Here is a 20,546-nt window from a genome sequence, read left to right on the forward strand (position 1 = left end):
CTCCAGGATCTGTCTATCATTGAGAAAATCAGTAATCTGAGTAAAAACAAGTTTTTCTAAGACTTTACTTAAAAATGGTAAGTTGGATACAGGTCTGTAGTTATTAAAATCATTACAATCCAAATTGCTCTTCTTCAGAAGGGGCCTCACCACCGCCGTTTTAAAGGCAGCAGGGAAGACACCCAACTGAAGAGAGCAATTCATCATGTATAAAAGCTCAGCCTCAAAAAATCCATAAAGTGTTTTAAAGAGTGAAGAAGGGATTGGATCTAAAAGACATGTGGTGGGTCTCACTGTGGAGAAAACCTTCTGAAAGTTCTCAGCATTAACCAGGACAAAGCTGTCCAGTGTCTCCTCAGGTACAATCGAGCCCTCAGATGTGTTTAAAATCATATCGCGATTAGATAAAATATCAGATCTGATGGCGCTGATCTTTCCCCTGAAGTGGTCTGCAAACTGCTCACAGAGCGAGTCTGTGAGCTTCTTTTGGAGCTTTTAAAATCAGGGTTAAATAAATGATCTATGGTGGAAAAGAGGACCTTGGGATTATTTTTGTTAATACTGATTATTTTGGCAAAGTATGAATTTCTTGACTTCCTTAATGTATTATTGTACATTTTAAGTTGCTCGGAAAATATTTGATGGTTGATAGTATTTTTATTTTTCCTCCATCTCCTTTCTGCTGCCCTGCAATTTCTTTTGAGTTTTTTGACTTCTTCGTTTCTCCAGGGTGATACATGTTTTACGTTAATCTTTTTGGTGGTGAGTGGAGCAACGGAGTCAAGGCTTTTCTTCAGTTTGCTGTTGAAATAACTAAAAATCAAATCGCAGGGTGCAGGTAAAATCACAGGGGGGCATTCGTCTAAAACCCTGGTAAAATTTGCAGCCACTTCAGAGGTTAGATAGCGCCTCCTCACAGTTCGCACTGAGGTCTCCCGCTGAATAAAACCGGTGATGTTAAAAAACAGATGGTGGGATACTGAATATTCAAATTAAAGTTAGAAACACTTGCTTAAAAATATTCTGATGGCAGGGGTGGGTGCCAAAGCCTGAAGACCCCCAGCACCCACCCTGCAAACCCACTGATCACAAATAATGTGGTAACAGAATATAGAATTTATTATTAAGCCGTTTATGAATATGGTGAATTTATAAATTAACAATCCATTCGGGGGATATTAGACAGATTCAGATACTGATCTATATCAGATCTCTCTCTCTCTCTCTCTCTCTTGCTCTCTCTCTCTCTCTCTCTTGCTCTCTCTCTCTCTCGCTCTCTCTCTCTCTCTCTCTCTCTCTCTCTATATATATATATATATATATATATATATATATATATCATAATGATAATACTAGTTACTGTGAACTTTACAAACCAGCCAGCAGTATGTAAAGTCAAATTATAAAATAATATAAGTAAATAATAATTGCACATGTGATCTGAGTACTTGTTTATCACTGCGCAATTTATTATTATATGTGTCAAGCCAAATAAATGACAGGGAGAGAGAGAGACGTTAGAACACGCAGTACAACCAAAGGGGGGGCAACTGTAGGGATGCGCATGCGCACACAGATCGCGCGAGCCTTGAACTTTCTAACGGAAAGAAAACTTTCTCTCGGACGTTGCCAGTGGATAACAGTCTTCAGTACCTGCTGGTCTTTAAAGGATTCTGGATTCCTGGACTGTTGGAAAAGGTAAAACATTTTCATAAAACCTTTTTATTGTTTTGTTTTTGTTACTCGTCATTGTAGCTTGCTGTTAATGTTGTGCTAACAGTAATGGTTAGATACGTTAGCCTTTGACGTTAACGCAGTTTAGTATCTGGTATAAAGAACTGTTTTCCTAACAAAACCACTGTTACAATTAAGTGAAGGTGCTCCCAATTAATTTGGCCTGTAAAATATGTGGCTATATTGCATGCTGCGTACATAAACTAATGTCAGCTAGACAGATATTAAAATTAATAATATGGTTAAAGTCACCAAAATGGCGCCTGAAGCCTGTTGTGTGAGCTCTGTGTCTGGTCTAGAAACTCAGAAATTCAGTAGCCTGTACTTTGAATTGTGGAGTAGCTGTATAAAATACAGCAATGCATAAGTGTTTTGAATAAACAGAAATGTGACACATGAGAAGTTGTCTTTGACTGTTACTGTATAACTTATTTTCAGAGTAGTTGACAAATTATGCTCCAGTCATTTGATGTTACCAAGATAATGTCCGTTTTTATTATAGTTAAATTTTTTTTATGTACATTTCATTTATCCAACATCATATATTAGGCAAAAAAGAGGTCATTATACTAACAAGACCAGATAATCGAAAGCATAAAATAATCAATATTTATCTGAAGAAGGCTTAAAAGTTAGAATAAACGGTGGTATAGTGGTTAGCGCTGCTGCCTCACAGCTAGAAAGACTCTGTTCAATTCCCGGGGTCAACCGGGTGCCTTTTTGTGTGGAGTTTGCATGTTCTCCCTGTTTCTGTGTGGGTTTCCACCCACAATCCAAACATACATATCTGAATGACAACCCTGCCATGGACTGGCAACCTGTCCAGGGTCTACCCCGCCTAAAAAAAACAGCTGGGATAGGCTCCAGCACCCCTCCGATCCTTATGATGATAAAGCGGCTTGGAAAATGAATGAACAAAAAATAAATAAATAAGTTTTTGATGTCACAGAATAAAACAATGTAATGGAATTTTGTTTTGTTTTAACAGATCATGGCTCAGCAGTGGACTGCTGGAGAAGTATCTCTTTGGCTTGGGGAAAATGAATTGGCAGATTATCAACAGGTCTTTGTAGGTGAGCATTTCTATGGATGTGCCATATCAGTGTCCACAGTGCTCCACAAGAAAACCAACATATGAAAAACTGCTGAAACATCAACAGATATACCATGAAAGTGAATGTGGATTCTTCATTGTCTGCAGACTAGAAGACTGTCCCAGAAAGTTTTTGTCTGTGAAATCTTTGAAAAATCACACAAGGAAGAAACATAAATATCAGAAACAAGGATTAGAGTCTGCCCCAGACTGTGACCCTGTCATCCAGGAAACTGTTGAATTTCCCCAATCATCTGAACGAACTCTGAGTGAACTTGTAGAGAACTTTACAGAGACTGTGAGAAAACAACTGGCATTGTTTTCCTTGAATCTTCAAGAGAAAAGTATTGTAAATAGAAAAGTTCAAACATTTGTTCTTATTGAAGTAGAGTCACTTTTCAAGTATTTTATTGAAAACTATAGGGAGATATTTTCTAAATGTTTGCAGACTCTTAATTTTGATATATCAAGTTTTCATTATATTGATGACAATAGTTTGGTAGAACATTGCTTCAGTGCAGTCAGCAACACATATCAACTAGACAGATACTGTGTTGAGAAATTAAACTTGATTGAACCTGTTGAATGTATCCTGGGGATAGATCCTTTTACTGGGAAACAGGACACTTTTCAGTATATGTCACTTCTAAAAGTCTTAGAATTAATATGTAATGATCCTAACATTTTAAGACAAATTTTTAGGCCAGAATCCCGTGCTCCTGAAACCTTAACAGATTTTAGTGATGGGAAAATTTACAAAGAAAGTGATTTTTTTAACACAGACAACCCACATTTGAGAATTCAGTTGTACAGTGATGAATTTGAAGTTGCTAATCCATTAGGATCAAAGAAACGTCTACATAAAGTGTCTGCATTTTATTTTACTTTGGGAAATATTCCACCAAAAGACAGATCTGTTTTAAGACATATTCATCTGTTGATACTTGTCAAACATAGATTGGTGAAAACATATGGATTTGAGAAAATATTAGAACCATTAATTTGTGACCTACAGGTTTTGCAAGAACGTGGATTACGATTAAAATTTGAAGACAGACAGTACTGCATCAAAGGTGGTCTGGCCACAATATCTGCAGACAACCTAACCTCTCACACACTTGCAGGTTTTAGCTGCTCATTCAGTAATGGTAGAATATGCAGGTTTTGTATGTGTCATTACAAGGACCTGTCTAGGATCATTAGTGAGGGAGATTGTGTTCTTAGAACAAAGACTGTTCATGCATATGTAGCCCAGATGGAAAAATATCATACTTATTCTCTTTATATTAACTGTCCACATCAACAAGCGTCGTATTTCCTATGACCATTGAATGCACCTCTCAGTTCACCCCACGTGAGGGCACCTAGCTCAGCAACCAATCAGAGCCTACCCAGGCCGCATTGACCCTGTCAGCCAGGAAGTGAGGTGGAGGTGCATGGTGTCCCGGGTTTTTCTTATCTCAGCAAGAGGAGTGGAGGCATCTGCTACTCAAACCGAGAAATCCACAGACAAAAGAGAGGAAAACTCAGGATTGAGAGGAAGGAAAACCAGCCTACTTACCTGCTGGAAGTCCGGAGTCGAGTGGCTGGATGAAGGAGAGAGGCAACGTCGGTAAGACGAGTGTTGTTCTGATGGAAAAAACTTGTAGAGACTTACCGTCGCGATCATGCTAATGCTAGCTCGGTGTCTCACAGGCTAACCACTCACCTTTCATCCGGAGAGCTGCTGCAATTCCAACGCCAGTGTGTGTTGGGCTTTTGTGAAACAGAGCAACGGTGAGCAACATGTTCTTAGCTGCTCTAAAGCTAAATTTTGTCAGTTCACTGTGAGTTTAAAGTAATCTAGAGGGTAATTTTTAGTGCATTTCTCTCTCACGAATAGGCCTATAGTGTGGAGAAATTAAGCACACTGCTTTAATGCCTCTGAACTGAACTCATATGTATATTTTGTTGCTTATTTGCACATAGTTCTGAATTTGTTATGGTGTATTGTATTTTGAGTGTCAATGGTTACTTACCATAAGTATTGTTTAATTAATGTTTACATGAATAGAGAAATATTTGAGCAACTTAGATGTTTAGTTCTCATATTTGATATGCTTGAAAATTGAATGTTGTACAACAGAACTGTGAGATTTGATAAGATTTAAGATGTGATGCAATGAATATGAGGTGATGCAATATTTTGATTTTGTATTTTAACCTTAAACAATGCATCTGAAACAGACTGATTAGAATGTACATTTTATGACCTGGATTATAGGTCAGGTTTTTTGGAGAGGACGGAAAAGTCCAAGGACCAGGACGATATTCTGGTTGTGATAGATGGCGAGCCAACCACTTTGAGGACGATCTACCCCAAAGAAGATACACACCACACACTCATACATTCCAGTTACATTCACAAGGACCTTTGAAGTTGGCTATCGCCAGCTTAACTCGAAATTCTTAAAGGGCCCCAACGAGTACTTTTATTTTGTTGAGTGTGCACACTATTTATTTTATTTTATACTTTATCTGTACAAATTGGACAAATACCTGTTATACTTTGTAACAATACAAGAGTGGCTACTCAAAAGTTAACATTGTGTCCAGGTCATTATTGCTGCTCAATACTTTGGCTCCATACGAATTTGGTGTCTTCTGATTCTGGCCAGGGTCTTATTACGAGCCCAAGTAATTATTGCGCTGTAATTCACCTTTATACCTTAAAGTTGGTTACAGAAGTGGCGAGCCAGCCAGGAGCCAATTGATTTGAGCATCAATATTGAGGCAATGACCAGCATGGATTTCATACAAAAGTCTGGTGTCAAAATACCTAATGTGGTTGTTGTCGCTGGGATAACACAGGTATCTGAGAAAGATGAACAGGTCATTGACTTTCTGAAACAGTATGGTAAAATCACAAGAGTCCTTTTTGTTGATGATTCACTGTCCAACTTCTACCAAAACCTGATCGTAGAATACTCTAGCAGTTCAGCCTTAGAAGGTTTAGAACCTCGTTTACCATACACATACACAGCACAAGCTGATCCCAGCGTTGTCTATGAAATTAAAACACTCAGTAGCATGTACACTACCACGGTTGGGAGTAATGTTACAAAAACCTACTTGGCGGAACTCAAGGAACTAGCCAAGCTGAGTGGCAAAGACTACGGTGAGGTGCTGAAGGAGATGATGTGTCAGATTGGGGAGGATGTTGAAGCCATGCGACCTACCACTGAAGAACCTTCTCCCACGTATGTCGAGACCACTGTTGTATCTCCGCCCGCTTCTAAAGAGCGACAGTGTCACACCTCACATTCAGATGTTACACCAAGTGATACTGGTGCCACTGATGATGTTCCCCTCACTAATGGAAGGAGAGCAGCGTCCCTCTCAGTAAGTGACTTGAACCCACCTGACATTCAGAAGGTTGTGGTAGAGCATATCGTACGAAGGCAAGATGTTGTCCCACACATCCAGTCCCAGGTGAGACTCCGTTCCTTCTCCGGTAAGGTTCCCAGACCTAACAATGAAACTGATTATGACACATGGCGCACACAAATTGAACTGCTCCAAAATGATCCCAGCATGTCCCCCCTGCAAATATCCAGAAAGATCCATGAGAGCCTGCTCCCACCAGCAGCTGATATAGTTAAGAGTTTGCGGCCTGAGTCACCACCTGTGACTTATTTGCAGCTTCTAGATTCAGCCTTTGGCACTGTAGAAGATGGTGAGGAACTTTTCGCTCAATTCCTGAACACCCTTCAAGATCCAGGTGAGAAGTCATCCACTTACCTTCACCGGCTACAGCTAGCATTAAACAGAGCCACGAAGAGGGGGGGAGTCGCATGTGAAGGAGTGGACAAACATCTACTTAAACAGTTCTGCAGGGGATGTTGGGACAACGACCTACTCAGCGCCCTGCAACTTGAGCAAAAGAAGAGCAGCCCACCCCAATTCTCAGACCTGTTGTTAATGATTCGCTCTGAGGAAGATCGACAGCAAGCAAAAACTAACCGTATGAGAAAACACATTGGCACCACAAAGCAGAGAACTCAGTTACAGTTCCAGGGTGCACATGTTTGTGAACCAGAGGAGAAACATGGGAGTAGCATTGCTGCTATTGAGGATCTGCGAAAGCAGGTGGCGAGTCTGCAAAGTCAACTAACTACATTCATGTCACAGAAAAAAACAAAGTTTGCAAACAGCAAGGACCCTGCAGGGAAGCCGCAGAGTAAGATGTCAAAGCCACATGGTGTAGATGGACGTATGCAAAGACAGACTTCAAAGAGGCAAAGGGGCAGACCCAAGCCCTGGTATTGTTTCAACTGCGGTGAAGATGGACATATCGCTCCATGCTGTGTTGACCCCGCTAACCCCAACCTAGTAGCAGAAAAAAAGAAGCAGTTGGAGGAGAAACAACGCCAGTGGGAAGCGCGAGATTGTACAGATTCACCTTTAAACATCTAACAGTTCCTGTTGTGGGACAAACAGGAGCTGAGGAGAGTCAACAACGTCCCTCAGACGTAAACAATGGTGACAAAATCACAGCTGAGGTTAACAAAGTAAGTACCCCAGCAAAGACTGTCAAAGCACAAACATGTTCTGGCTTAAACCATTCAGAGCAGAACCAATCTTTCCAACTCCCTAAACAGTTGATTGGTACCAGAAGTACAGCTCAAGTGACTGTGAGAGGTGAAGAAGTCAACTGTCTTCTTGACTCAGGCTCCCAAGTTACCACTGTTCCTGAGTCATTTTACCAGCAGCACCTTTCAGAGCAAAAGATCAAGCCACTACATGACCTCTTAGAAGTGGAAGGTGCTAATGGCCAGCTAGTGCCTTACTTTGGCTATATAGAAATGACCATAACTTTTCCAAAGGACTTTATAGGTGTTCCAGTAGATGTAAACACACTTGCTTTAATCGTCCCTGACACTTCACAATCCCTCATGCTCATAGGCACAAACACCCTAGATGTACTGTTCGACATCTACTCAGAGACTGACTTAGCCAATCGTCAACCCCTCCCACATGGCTACAAAGTAGTCTTCAAAATCATTGAGTTGAGACGGAAGCAGACAAGTGACACCCATCAGGGGGTAGTGAAGCTACTTGGCAAGATGCCTCAAGTCATTCCAGCTGGTTCAACTGTAGTGGTGGAGGGAGTCGCCCTTGGCGAGGGCCTTCAGGATGAAAAATCAGTTGTAATTGAGTACCCATCATCGTCCCCCTTGCCCGGTGGCCTGCTACTTAAAGCCGGTCTGGTGGACTTTCCCCAGCGGCGGCCCCACAAGTTGCCAGTTGTTATAAGCAACGAGTCTGACCACGACATTGTCATCCCTGCCAAGTGTACTATTGCAGAGGTTAGTGCTTATCAGACCATCCTATTAAAGGAACACAACAAGACCAAACAGTCAGAACTATCCCAGAGAACTCCAGAGACTCCGTCTTTCCAAGAGCCCACCATAACCTTCAATTTTGGTGACTCCCCAGTTCCATTGGAATGGAAACAGCGCATCACTCAGCAGCTCAGCGGCATGCCTGAGGTGTTTGCACAGCACGACCTGGATTTTGGCCGGACGGACCAGGTGCGACATCATATAAAACTTTCGGATGGCACGCCTTTCAAACTACGTGCCCGGCCAATCCACCCACGGGACATTGAGGCTGTCCGGAAGCACATTCAGGAACTCCTTGATGCAGGAGTTATTAGAGAGTCAGAGTCCCCATTTGCGTCACCCATAGTGGTGGTCCGGAAAAAGAACGGCCAAGTCCGGTTGTGCATCGATTATAGGCGTCTAAACCTTCAGACTATAAAAGATGCGTACAGCCTTCCGAAGCTAGAGGACACATTCTCAGCCCTCAATGGTTCACAGTGGTTCTCTGTTCTTGATCTAAAATCAGGGTACTACCAGATCGAGGTCGAAGAAGCAGACAAACCGAAGACGGCCTTTGTGTGCCCTCTCGGCTTCTGGGAGTTCAACAGAATGCCTCAGGGTGTAACGAACGCCCCCAGCACGTTCCAGCGGTTAATGGAGCGGTGCATGGGGGATATGCATTTGAAGGATGCATTGGTCTTTCTTGATGACGTGATAGTATTCTCCCGAACCCTTGAGGAACACGAAGAAAGACTCATGAAAGTGCTCACTCGTCTAAAAGAGTTTGGGTTAAAGCTGTCACCAGAGAAATGTGTCTTCTTCCAGACTTCAGTCCGTTATCTGGGACATGTGGTCTCCAGAAATGGAGTTCGGACTGACCCTGAGAAGATTTCGGCCCTTAAAACATGGCCTGTCCCACAGACCCTGCGAGAGTTAAAGTCGTTCCTTGGTTTTGCTGGGTATTATAGAAGGTTCGTTAAGGGGTATTCCAGCATTGTGAAACCTCTCCACAACTTAACTTCGGGGTACCCACCTAGCCACAAGAAATCAAAAGTAAACGCAAGACAAAGTGCACATCAGTACCATGACCCAAAAGACCCTTTCGGAGGTCGCTGGACGCCAGCTTGCCAGGAAGCCTTCGAGTCAGTCATCCAAAGTCTCACCACTGCCCCTGTACTTGCCTTCGCTGACCCCCAGAAACCCTATATACTGCACACCGACGCCAGTACCACCGGGCTTGGTGCTGTATTGTATCAGGAGCAAGAGGGACAACTTAGAGTCATAGGCTATGCAAGTAGAGGGCTGTCACGGAGCGAAAATCGCTATCCAGCGCACAAGTTGGAGTTTCTGGCGCTCAAGTGGTCAGTTACAGAAAAGTTCAGCGACTATCTCTACGGCAACCACTTCACTGTTGTAACGGATAGTAATCCGCTGACTTACATTCTGACTTCAGCAAAACTTGACGCAACTAGCTATAGGTGGCTAGCAGCACTGTCCACATTCTCTTTCAAACTCCTCTATCGTCCAGGGAAGCAGAATGGAGATGCGGATGGATTATCACGCAGACCACACGGAGGGCTAGCGGACGACCTGAAATCACAAAAAGAGATTGAACGCATACAACAGTTCACTCAAGATCACCTTTGTGATCCAGACAACATCAATGCTGTAAATCAGTCTGTGGTGAAAGCAATCTGTGAGAGGCAGTTCACCTACAGCGTCAGTCCTGACAATGAAAGAGAGGCAGATGCAGATTGTGTTGCCTTGGTGGAGGTGCTTGCTGTGTCTCCTAGTGCTGTACCTGATAGCTATGGGCAAGAGGAACAGTTTGGAGGTCTGCCAACCATTCCCCATCTAACTGAGGCAGAGCTGGCAGACGAGCAAAGAGCCGATCAGTGTATAAAGCATGTTATTTCTCAGATCGAATATGGGGACACACCACCTCCAACCGTGCGCACACAGCTCCCTGAGCTTCCACTGCTCCTCCGAGAGCTTAACCGTCTTGAGCTCCGCAACAATGTCTTGTACCGGCGACGCCAAGAGAGGTCCCAGAAAACCTACCAGCTTGTACTTCCAGCTGAGCTTCGCAACACAGTTCTCACCAGCCTGCATGACCATATGGGTCACATGGGAGTCGACCGTACACTGGACCTTGTAAGGTCAAGATTTTATTGGCCAAGGATGGCTTTGGACGTGGAAAGGAAAGTGAAGACGTGTGGCAGGTGCGTGCGGAGGAAGGCACGGCCTGAAAGAGCGGCCCCCTTGGTCAACATTAATACGACACGACCTCTTGAACTCTTGTGCATGGACTTCTTGTCCCTGGAAGCTGACAGGAGTGGAACCAAAGATATATTGGTGATCACGGACCACTTCACTAAATTTGCAGTTGCTATCCCAACACCTAATCCAAAGGCCCGCACAGTGGCAAGGTGTCTGTGGGAGAACTTTATGGTACACTATGGCATCCCAGAAAAATTGCATAGTGACCAGGGTCCAGATTTCGAGTCCCGCACAATCAAGGAGCTCTGTCAGGTGGCTGGTATCCACAAGGTGAGGACAACCCCATACCATCCTAGGGGCAATCCTGTGGAACGATTTAATCGTACCTTGCTTGATATGCTGGGAACTCTCCGTGATCAAGATAAGTCCTGTTGGCGTGACCATGTAAGACCCCTGGTCCACGCTTATAACTGCACCAGGAATGAAGTGACTGGTTTCTCCCCGTACGAACTGATGTTCGGACGCCAACCTCGGTTGCCAGTTGACCTTGCATTCAACCTGCCAGTGCAAGAGGAACAACACTCATCTCACTCTGAATATGTGCAAAAACTCAAGTCACGTCTCAAAGAAAGCTACAAGTTAGCTATGGACAAGGCTGCAAAGATGGCTCACAAGAACAAAATGAGGTTTGACAGACATGTAACTGCATCAGACTTGGAAGCTGGAGATCGGGTATTGGTCAGGAATGTCCGTATCCGGGGCAAACATAAGATTTCAGACAAGTGGGAACACACTGTGCATGTAGTGGTGAGAAGGGCAGGCAACCTCCCAGTATATACAGTTAAGCCTGAAAACAAAGATGGTCCCCTAAGAACACTACACCGGGATCTGTTGCTGCCATGTGGCTACCTACCTGTGGAGGAAAGCAGTGAGCATGTACAGAAGCCAGTGTCACGCAGGCCAAGAACCCGTGCAAATCCAGCGCTAGAGGAAGAGAACTCCTCAGACGAAGAAGATGATTTGCTCATTCCTGTTTGGTTGAGTTCCCCAGTCCACACAGTGAGTGAGAGTCCTGTAAATGTTCCTGATATTGACAACCCACCTGTTTTTGACAGCCAATCTGATTTTGGCAACATACCTGATATGCCTAACAGTACTACAGATGATACTGAGTACTTATCTACCAATGGAGTCACACCGACCGAACAAGTGGATGAAATAACCTTAACTGAAACTGACTCACCTGTTGATGACCCAGACGTCCAAGAAAGGCAACTTCCATTTCAGGAGGCTGGCACCAGAGGTGCGAATTCTGAGGAGAGAGTGGAGGAGATAGTCCCAGTGGATACAAGGGAAAACATGGGTACAAATGATTCTGTAAGGAGATCTGAGAGAAACCGTCGTCCGCCACGACGGCTTGACTATACGGAGCTAGGCAATCCTCTGATCACTGCAGCAAAATCATTCTTGCAAGGACTGTCTTCAGCTTGGGCCGATGTCATCAGTGATGGTGAAGAGCCTGCTTCGCCCTCTTCCTTGACCCGTCAAATAATCATCATTTAACTGTCTACCATGCACAGGGACGTGCATGAGTTCAGGAGGGGAGGGTGTAGCCCAGATGGAAAAATATCATACTTATTCTCTTTATATTAACTGTCCACATCAACAAGCGTCGTATTTCCTATGACCATTGAATGCACCTCTCAGTTCACCCCACGTGAGGGCACCTAGCTCAGCAACCAATCAGAGCCTACCCAGGCCGCATTGACCCTGTCAGCCAGGAAGTGAGGTGGAGGTGCATGGTGTCCCGGGTTTTTCTTATCTCAGCAAGAGGAGTGGAGGCATCTGCTACTCAAACCGAGAAATCCACAGACAAAAGAGAGGAAAACTCAGGATTGAGAGGAAGGAAAACCAGCCTACTTACCTGCTGGAAGTCCGGAGTCGAGTGGCTGGATGAAGGAGAGAGGCAACGTCGGTAAGACGAGTGTTGTTCTGATGGAAAAAACTTGTAGAGACTTACCGTCGCGATCATGCTAATGCTAGCTCGGTGTCTCACAGGCTAACCACTCACCTTTCATCCGGAGAGCTGCTGCAATTCCAACGCCAGTGTGTGTTGGGCTTTTGTGAAACAGAGCAACGGTGAGCAACATGTTCTTAGCTGCTCTAAAGCTAAATTTTGTCAGTTCACTGTGAGTTTAAAGTAATCTAGAGGGTAATTTTTAGTGCATTTCTCTCTCACGAATAGGCCTATAGTGTGGAGAAATTAAGCACACTGCTTTAATGCCTCTGAACTGAACTCATATGTATATTTTGTTGCTTATTTGCACATAGTTCTGAATTTGTTATGGTGTATTGTATTTTGAGTGTCAATGGTTACTTACCATAAGTATTGTTTAATTAATGTTTACATGAATAGAGAAATATTTGAGCAACTTAGATGTTTAGTTCTCATATTTGATATGCTTGAAAATTGAATGTTGTACAACAGAACTGTGAGATTTGATAAGATTTAAGATGTGATGCAATGAATATGAGGTGATGCAATATTTTGATTTTGTATTTTAACCTTAAACAATGCATCTGAAACAGACTGATTAGAATGTACATTTTATGACCTGGATTATAGGTCAGGTTTTTTGGAGAGGACGGAAAAGTCCAAGGACCAGGACGATATTCTGGTTGTGATAGATGGCGAGCCAACCACTTTGAGGACGATCTACCCCAAAGAAGATACACACCACACACTCATACATTCCAGTTACATTCACAAGGACCTTTGAAGTTGGCTATCGCCAGCTTAACTCGAAATTCTTAAAGGGCCCCAACGAGTACTTTTATTTTGTTGAGTGTGCACACTATTTATTTTATTTTATACTTTATCTGTACAAATTGGACAAATACCTGTTATACTTTGTAACAATACAAGAGTGGCTACTCAAAAGTTAACATTGTGTCCAGGTCATTATTGCTGCTCAATACTTTGGCTCCATACGAATTTGGTGTCTTCTGATTCTGGCCAGGGTCTTATTACGAGCCCAAGTAATTATTGCGCTGTAATTCACCTTTATACCTTAAAGTTGGTTACACATACCATCTGCAATGTGTTGAAGATGACCCCCACTGTAGGTCAGTGTATGGTGTAACTGGCCCATGTGCCTTCAACAAGCTGTCATATTTTGATACCACAAATGCATTCCCACCTGATGTAATGCATGATTTTCTTGAGGGGGTCATTCCTCTTGTTTTGAAGTCTGTTGTAAAAGCCTTGCACGAGGACAAAACCGTTACTATCCAAGAGGTGAATGACAGCATAAGGACTTTTAGTTTTGGACAGAATGACTGCACCTCCAAACCTGCTCTAATATCTGAGAAGGTAGCACTGGATGGAAATATCTCTGGAACTGCTGTTGAGAAATGGACATTATTTAGGACTCTGCCTTTCGTCATAGGCTCCAGGATTGAAAAGGGTAACAAGTTTTGGCAGCTTTATCTTTTGGTTCGAGAAATAGGAGAGATTATTCTTGCTCCAACCATCAGCACTGACTGGATTAGTAATCTACATGAACTGATCACTTACTTTTTGACAGATTTCATCAATCTGTTTCCTGGTGTGTTTACACCCAAGCTGCATTTTCTGCTACATTATCCTCAGCTCATCCTTGATTATGGGTCACTCCGCTCTCATTGGTGCATGAGGTTTGAAGCCAGACATCAATATTTCAAGACAGTAGCAAGAATCACCAATAACTATATTAATATTTGTCAGACTTTGGCAAAGAGGAATCAGCTTCGTCAATGCTGGGAGTGGCAGCCTGAACGGATCATCAGGAGCGATCATACACAAGCAGCAGTTAATAACTTATCACTTCAAGAACTTCCAGTGAACTTGCAGATTTGTTTGCAAAACTTGGAGACAGCCGTTACTGTGGATGAGAAACTCTGGACAAGTAAATGCATCATTTTAAACTCTGTAAAATATGCAGTTGGAGATTTCTTCATTTTGGAACTTGTGCATGCAGAGCAAATTCCACTGTTTGTGAAAATAGTCCTGATTGTGTATATCAGGGCCAACTGGTTTCTTGTTGGAAGACTTTTCACAACACTGGAGTTTATAAGACACCTTCAATCATACCACATCAGAGAGACTGATGATCTGTTGATATTCAAGCCTGGGGATGAGGTAGACTTTCATGCTTTGGACGCATACAGATGTGATGGTCAAGACTTCATTACACTGATCCACCGACCTTTTAAGGCAGTCCATACCAAAGTTAGGTAAGATACATCCTAAACCATGACTTTTTAGTTAGGAGTTGTCAACCACTGTTAAAATGATTTTAACCACTTTTTGGCTATTCCACAGGTCTGTCATCATCTATAGTCACTAATGAACTCATAGCTGTTTTTTTAGTAATGTTTTATAATATTTTTATTCTTTATCTTCGACATGCTCATTTCTGTTTTGATCGTGTCTTATTGTTTTTCTGTGCCACAGACAATGAAATCGATGGATCGACACTTCTGCAGATGACTGAAAGAATGAGTGAGCGTCTTTTTCCAAAAGTGAAAGACCAAGTGAAATTTTTGTCTGCTGTAGAGAAGCTGAAAGAGTGAGTCTTAAGTTGACTGGTTGATTCACTGAATTGTACATTCATACAATCCAGTGTTTCCCCTCCCCTAGGTTTATGGTGTTGGAGGGTGGGGGGCAAGGGGTTGACGCAAGCCCTGTTCTGTTTCTCCAGCGTTGATGTGCATCACACACCCATTTACTTTCAAATTGAAATGTCACAGCCACTCTTACTCTCTGTTATGATTCTGTTTCTGTAGTTCAGCAGCTGTTATTGTACGTTTTAAATATGCGGATATTCCTGATGCAGGACACAAGGACACGTATATTCATGTCTTGTAACAAACTCTAAACATACTTCTTACTTCTTCTTGCAGTGGAAGGCAACACAAAGAAAAGCATACTGTGTCAGCACTCCAACCTATGTTTAACTGCAAAGTGCAGTTTCCTCCAGCTGTGCTCACTGCGTTGACCAATAAAGATGCAGCACTAAAGTCACCCACCAAGAACAGACTCAAAAACATGCTTATTCAAGCACTGTTTGACCACTTGAGTAATGAGACAATGTAAGTCTATATATAATTAAGATTTGATCCATTTAAAATACAGTATGTACATCAGAATTTAAGTTCATCATTCAAAATTTGCAGGTATCCCTCTCATGTGCAGTATGTAGACCTTCTGAGGACTGTCCTTCTGAGTTTTCCTTTTTTGAAGGAGAGTTATGGCTCTGGATATGTAAGTATTCCTGAAAAGCAAACATTGATACAATTGTCCAACAAATTGTCTTTGAATTGCCCAATTATTGGCTAATGAGTGTAACATGCTAACATTTTCATTGCTACATATTCAGAGGTTATCTGTTCCCTTGTGGCCACTACAATACAAGTATTAGTATTGTGATTTTTGAGGCAGATGTCGTGCAGTATGGTCAAACAATAAATAAAATATCAATTGCTCTTTTAAATTAATTGTTTCATTTCTCTGTGAATTCTCAAGTGAATGGTGTGAAATTCAGCATTATATTAGCTCTGTTTGCCTTTGTATCAGGATAGTGTAGTTTTTGTATTTAAAAAATTAAATTTGAAAATAGGGCAGGGATAGCTCAGTAGGTAGTGTGGTTATCCCATGATCGGAAGGTCGGGGGTTTGAATCAACTGAACGGCTACCCTGAGGTACCCTTGAGCAAGGTACCGTCCCTACACACTGCTCCCCAGGCGCCTGATTAGTGGCTGCCCACTGCTTCACTGAGTGAATGGGTTAAATGCAAAGAGAGAAATTTCCCTGTGGGGATCAATAAAGTATACATTATTATTAAAAGGTAGAGGTATTAACATATAGACTGAAAGATCATGACGAGTATGCTTGTAGGACATATTGCCATTAATACTTTATCTACCTTTTATAGTGTATTTAGCCAATCTAAAGTGCTCCAAACCTTTATATCATGTGTTCGATCAACTCCTAAGAGTTAAAGAAGAGATCTGTAAATAGGAACTAATTAGGTTATGACATGATTACAGCAAACCTACCAGCTTTATGTCACTCAAAGTTTTCTGGTAAATGTCTTGCATAAAGGGAGGACCTAGTTGCACCTATTTATGAATAATTAGTTACATTTTTATCGTTTGTAGGATGCTCTGCATGAGTCTCTCAGGAACAAGTTTAAAAAGGAAAGAAGACCACTAGTAGACGTAGAGGAAATTGAAAAAATGAGACAGAAATACTCAGTTCCAAATTCAGGAAGAAAAAGATCATCAGATATCCAGCCCTGTATCCTTTTGAAAAAAACCAAGGCAAGTTAAATATGCTCAATGTTTGTTTGCCATTTTAAATTGTACATAAAAGTTAAAAGTATTGTTTGTTTGTTTTTTCTCTCAATATTTGCTAAACTTTTTAATAACCAGGATATCAATCCTCTTGACGATGGGGAGGATGAAAGGAGCACCGACCAACATGTATCAGTGATTAAGCAAGAGTGCCAAAAAACTAGGCCAAATGTGGATGTCATTCAAACGCACCTCAGGAAAATACAGAAGTACAGAACACACTACATTCTTCAGCATACTACTGAAGAGGTTCTACGAGAATTCCCATGTCTCACTATCCCTGTTGTGGTGAGTGTTTTATCAAAAACTGCAGCAAAAAACAACAATAACAATAGTGCACAGCAAAAACACGAATATGTACTGATGTGCTGCACATTTATACAGACTTCTAATAATCATGTACCTACAGGACAGGCAAAGTGACTGACTCAGCAGATTTCATGAGTAATAAAAGTACACTAACAGAACACTAACAGAAATTGCCACATTGACTATGTCTTTCTCTTTGGTTTTATTTTCATGCTACAGGATAATTTTGGACTAATCTGATGCCAATGATAGTTTTTTGGGAAGAATAGTCTAAACATCCCTTTTGCACAGCAATGTGTACTTGAGAATTAAAGTAAACAAATGCAAAATTATAATTTCTTCTCTAATGATAATTGATGTGTGAAATAATGATTGTTCTGGTTTGCTATATAATGGTATATATTATGGTACAAAGCTAATATGTATATGTTTATCCTTTATTTTAGCTTCTTGAAGAGGCTTCCATGTTACTTAAAACTGATGTGGACAAAAAAGTAATCCGAGGATTCAGTAAGTTGGCAGCGAAGCTTGTGTCAATAGCCCCAAACAGCAACCTTAAAAGCCTCTGCTTAAAATCTGTTGATGAGAGCCAGACAGACACTGAAAGAAAAGGTGAGGGCACTTGGCAATAATGAGCAAAAACATTTTTAACTCCTATCTCAGATACCACTTTTTAAGGTTTCACATACAGCACATTAGTAAACACAGTGTCCCTTACAACAGCGGTCCCCAACCCCCGGGCCTCGGACTGGTACCGGTCCGTGAGTCGTTTGGTACCGGGCCGCGAGAGTTGAGGCTCAGGTGTGAAATGTATAGTTTTTCAGGGTTTTTATCAGTTTTCAGCGTTATTTTGTTATCGTTTTTATCGTTTACTCGGTTTTCCTGGGTCTTTTCACGTGTGTTATGAATAAATTTTCTTTTTTTCGGTACCGGTACTAGTTTTATTTTGTTGTATTTATCCGCGACACCTTAAAGGCCAGTCCATGAAAATATTGTCAGGCATAAACCGGTCCGTGGCGCAAAAAAGGTTGGGGACCGCTGCTTTACAATATCCACAGACTGACATTTCTCCTGTCTCGTCTCTGCAATGATGTACTTTAAGATTTAACTGATATACCCTCGATGCTATATGTAGCATCGTTACATATGTAGAGTCGTTACTATACAGTTCCACCAGTTCTTTGAAGGAGAGTAGGTGTGGATTTCATCAAAAAAACGATTAATTACACCATTATTCGAATAAGTCAAGGAAATACTCTATGAAGATTTTCAGTCATTCACACAATGTTTATCCCAAAAAATGTTCAGTGGCAGCTAGACTTGCTTTGCAAGTTCTTTAGGACTCAAATTATTTAAAGCTAGCAACTTACAGAACTGAACAACATTCTGGGGGTTTTGTATAAATGCTTAACATTTACACTGAATTACACTGAAAAGTTAATTAGGTATACATTTACTGCACTAATGCTTATGTTCTGCAAGACATTCAACTCCTGATAAAGGCACTCATATGGCCTTTACACCTTTGTATTAACAAAATTGGCCAGAAAATACTTACATATTTCTCTTTATTTTTCAGGTCAGATGGTAAACACAGCTGTTCTTCTCCTGCCATCTATTTTCAAAGAAAATGCCTCTCATCTCTTCGTCATAAATAAGGTAAATTTATATATTTTTTGGTATGGTGAGAGGGGGGGGGGTCTTGAACAAATCCAGTATTTTACAGGAGTTTTATACTTTCATTGGGACAGCTGTTGTTTATACTTATTTAAACTATACTCCTCATTTCAAGAATTTAATTTCTGTTTCAGGATCCACACAGCCCGATACCTACAATCGTACTCAGCAGCAGTGACGGCAAGCCCTTGAGTGATTCAACTGAGGTCAATGTCCAGATGGATGGACAAAAAAGGATTCTGGACAGTGGGGAAATGGACATTTCATTGGCGATGGGTATTGTCTTCTCCCTGTACCATGTCTACAATGTTGCCTATCCAAGTGAACTAAAAAAGACATTTTGCTTTTTGGAGGCATTTGTTCTCAACTTGGGAACTCTGACTACACCTGTACCAGTAGCTGTGCAAAGAGTGGCAAATGCATTAAATATCTCATAGATTGCCAGCATAGTGCAGGTGAGAGACTGAAATTATCCCAGTGTGGACTAACAAAGGACCATGAGTCTCACATTAAACTTAACTTACATAACTTAAGGCTGCAGTTCATTGATAATTTAAATAAAAAGATTGTTCTTGAAATAGTTTTACTGAAAATGCAAACATGCTGATGAAAATGTGTTGTTTAATTGTCTGTTATGAAAGTATTGCTATTTCTAATGTAAAAATTGTTGTTTTATCTATAGTATAATATTTATATGTATTTATAGTAAAGATATTTAATTATTACTGTTTAAATGACTTATATGCTATTATTAGTAGTGGTGTTGTGCTTAGCATTAAAATGTCTTTTTCTGTAATACAAAGTGCCAATAAACCATTAATATATGTGCTTGTATTTATTTTACCCTACTCAAATTCAATTTATGATACATTTTATTTTGAAAGATTTAAAATGGTTCTTTAAAGAACCACTCAAAAAAGGTTCTTTAAAATGGTTCTTTTAAAGAACCATTTGAAGGATCTTTTTAAAAATGGTTCTTTGAAGAACCATTTCTTTCAGTGGTTCATTGAAGAACCTTCAAAGGTGCCCCAAAGAACCATCAAGAAATGGTTCTTTGGGGCACCTTTGAAGGTTCTTCAATGAACCACTGAAAGAAATGGTTCTTCAAAGAACTTTTGTTTGAAAGGTTCTTTGTGGCACCAAAAAAGGTTCTTCTATGGCATCAGTCTAAAGAACCACTTTTAATTCCAGTTGGCACCTTTATTTTTCTGAGTGTGGGTGATGACCAGGTCCAGAGTGTGTCCTCTGTTGTGAGTCGGCTGCGTGACGTGCTGGGTAAAATCCAAACAGTGAAGAATGTTTAAGAATTCTTTTGTTGCAGGGTCAGAAGGATTATCTATGTGCAGGTTAAAATCACCGGTTAAAATTATCATATTATAGTTTGAATGTATGTTTGTTAAAAATTCAGAGAATTCCTTGATAAAAGCAGCGCTGTCTTTAGGTGGTCTGTAAACTGTGACAGATAAAACTGGAGGGCTGCTGAAAACAATAGCATGGAATTCAAAAGTGGTAAAATGATCAAATAAAATTTGTTTGGTGGTGAGTGTGTTGTTGGCTAAAGATGCAGTCCCACCACCTCTCTTACCACTTCTAATAGAAAAAGAGAAATTAAAATTTGGTGGGGAGGCCTCAGTGAGAACAACTGGTGCATCCGAGCCCAGCCATGTTTCAGTTAAAAATAAACAGTCAAGTTTATTATCTAAAATTAAATCATTAATAATAAAAGACTTGTTCAACAGAGAGCGGACATTTAA

General features: G+C 41.2%; 1 protein-coding gene and 2 long non-coding RNA genes across 3 annotated transcripts; all 3 read left to right on the forward strand.

Annotated features, from left to right (window-relative positions):
• Positions 1-1,551: 1,551 nt before the first annotated feature.
• On the forward strand, positions 1,552-19,588 carry LOC309714871 (sterile alpha motif domain-containing protein 3-like). The gene is made up of 10 exons (XM_082547585.1): positions 1,552-1,698; positions 2,723-2,807; positions 14,906-15,020; positions 15,355-15,543; positions 15,628-15,715; positions 16,612-16,773; positions 16,885-17,094; positions 17,562-17,727; positions 18,695-18,774; positions 18,927-19,588. The coding sequence occupies exons 2-10, from the start codon at positions 2,726-2,728 to the stop codon at positions 19,227-19,229; spliced, it is 1,395 nt and encodes a 464-aa protein (XP_082403711.1). The 5' UTR covers positions 1,552-1,698; positions 2,723-2,725; the 3' UTR covers positions 19,230-19,588.
• LOC309714872 lies at positions 4,084-5,410 on the forward strand. The gene is made up of 3 exons (XR_014279066.1): positions 4,084-4,439; positions 4,523-4,603; positions 5,091-5,410. It is a non-coding gene; the product is annotated as an uncharacterized lncRNA (long non-coding RNA).
• On the forward strand, positions 11,785-13,356 carry LOC309714873. Its single transcript, XR_014279067.1, has 3 exons — positions 11,785-12,385; positions 12,469-12,549; positions 13,037-13,356. It is a non-coding gene; the product is annotated as an uncharacterized lncRNA (long non-coding RNA).
• Positions 19,589-20,546: the final 958 nt, after the last annotated feature.

The sequence above is a fragment of the Aulonocara stuartgranti genome (genome assembly GCF_965226115.1).
Source record: "Aulonocara stuartgranti genome assembly, chromosome: 9".
Taxonomy (NCBI): Eukaryota; Metazoa; Chordata; class Actinopteri; order Cichliformes; family Cichlidae; genus Aulonocara; species Aulonocara stuartgranti.

Excerpts from the sequence above, each read along its gene's own strand:
- LOC309714871 (XM_082547585.1), top strand. The coding sequence starts at position 2,726 with ATGGCTCAGCAGTGGACTGCTGGAGAAGTATCTCTTTGGCTTGGGGAA. Across the intron at positions 17,095-17,561 it reads GTCTCACTATCCCTGTTGTG|CTTCTTGAAGAGGCTTCCAT; the intron begins GTGAGTGTTTTA and ends CCTTTATTTTAG. Across the intron at positions 18,775-18,926 it reads ATCTCTTCGTCATAAATAAG|GATCCACACAGCCCGATACC; the intron begins GTAAATTTATAT and ends TTTCTGTTTCAG.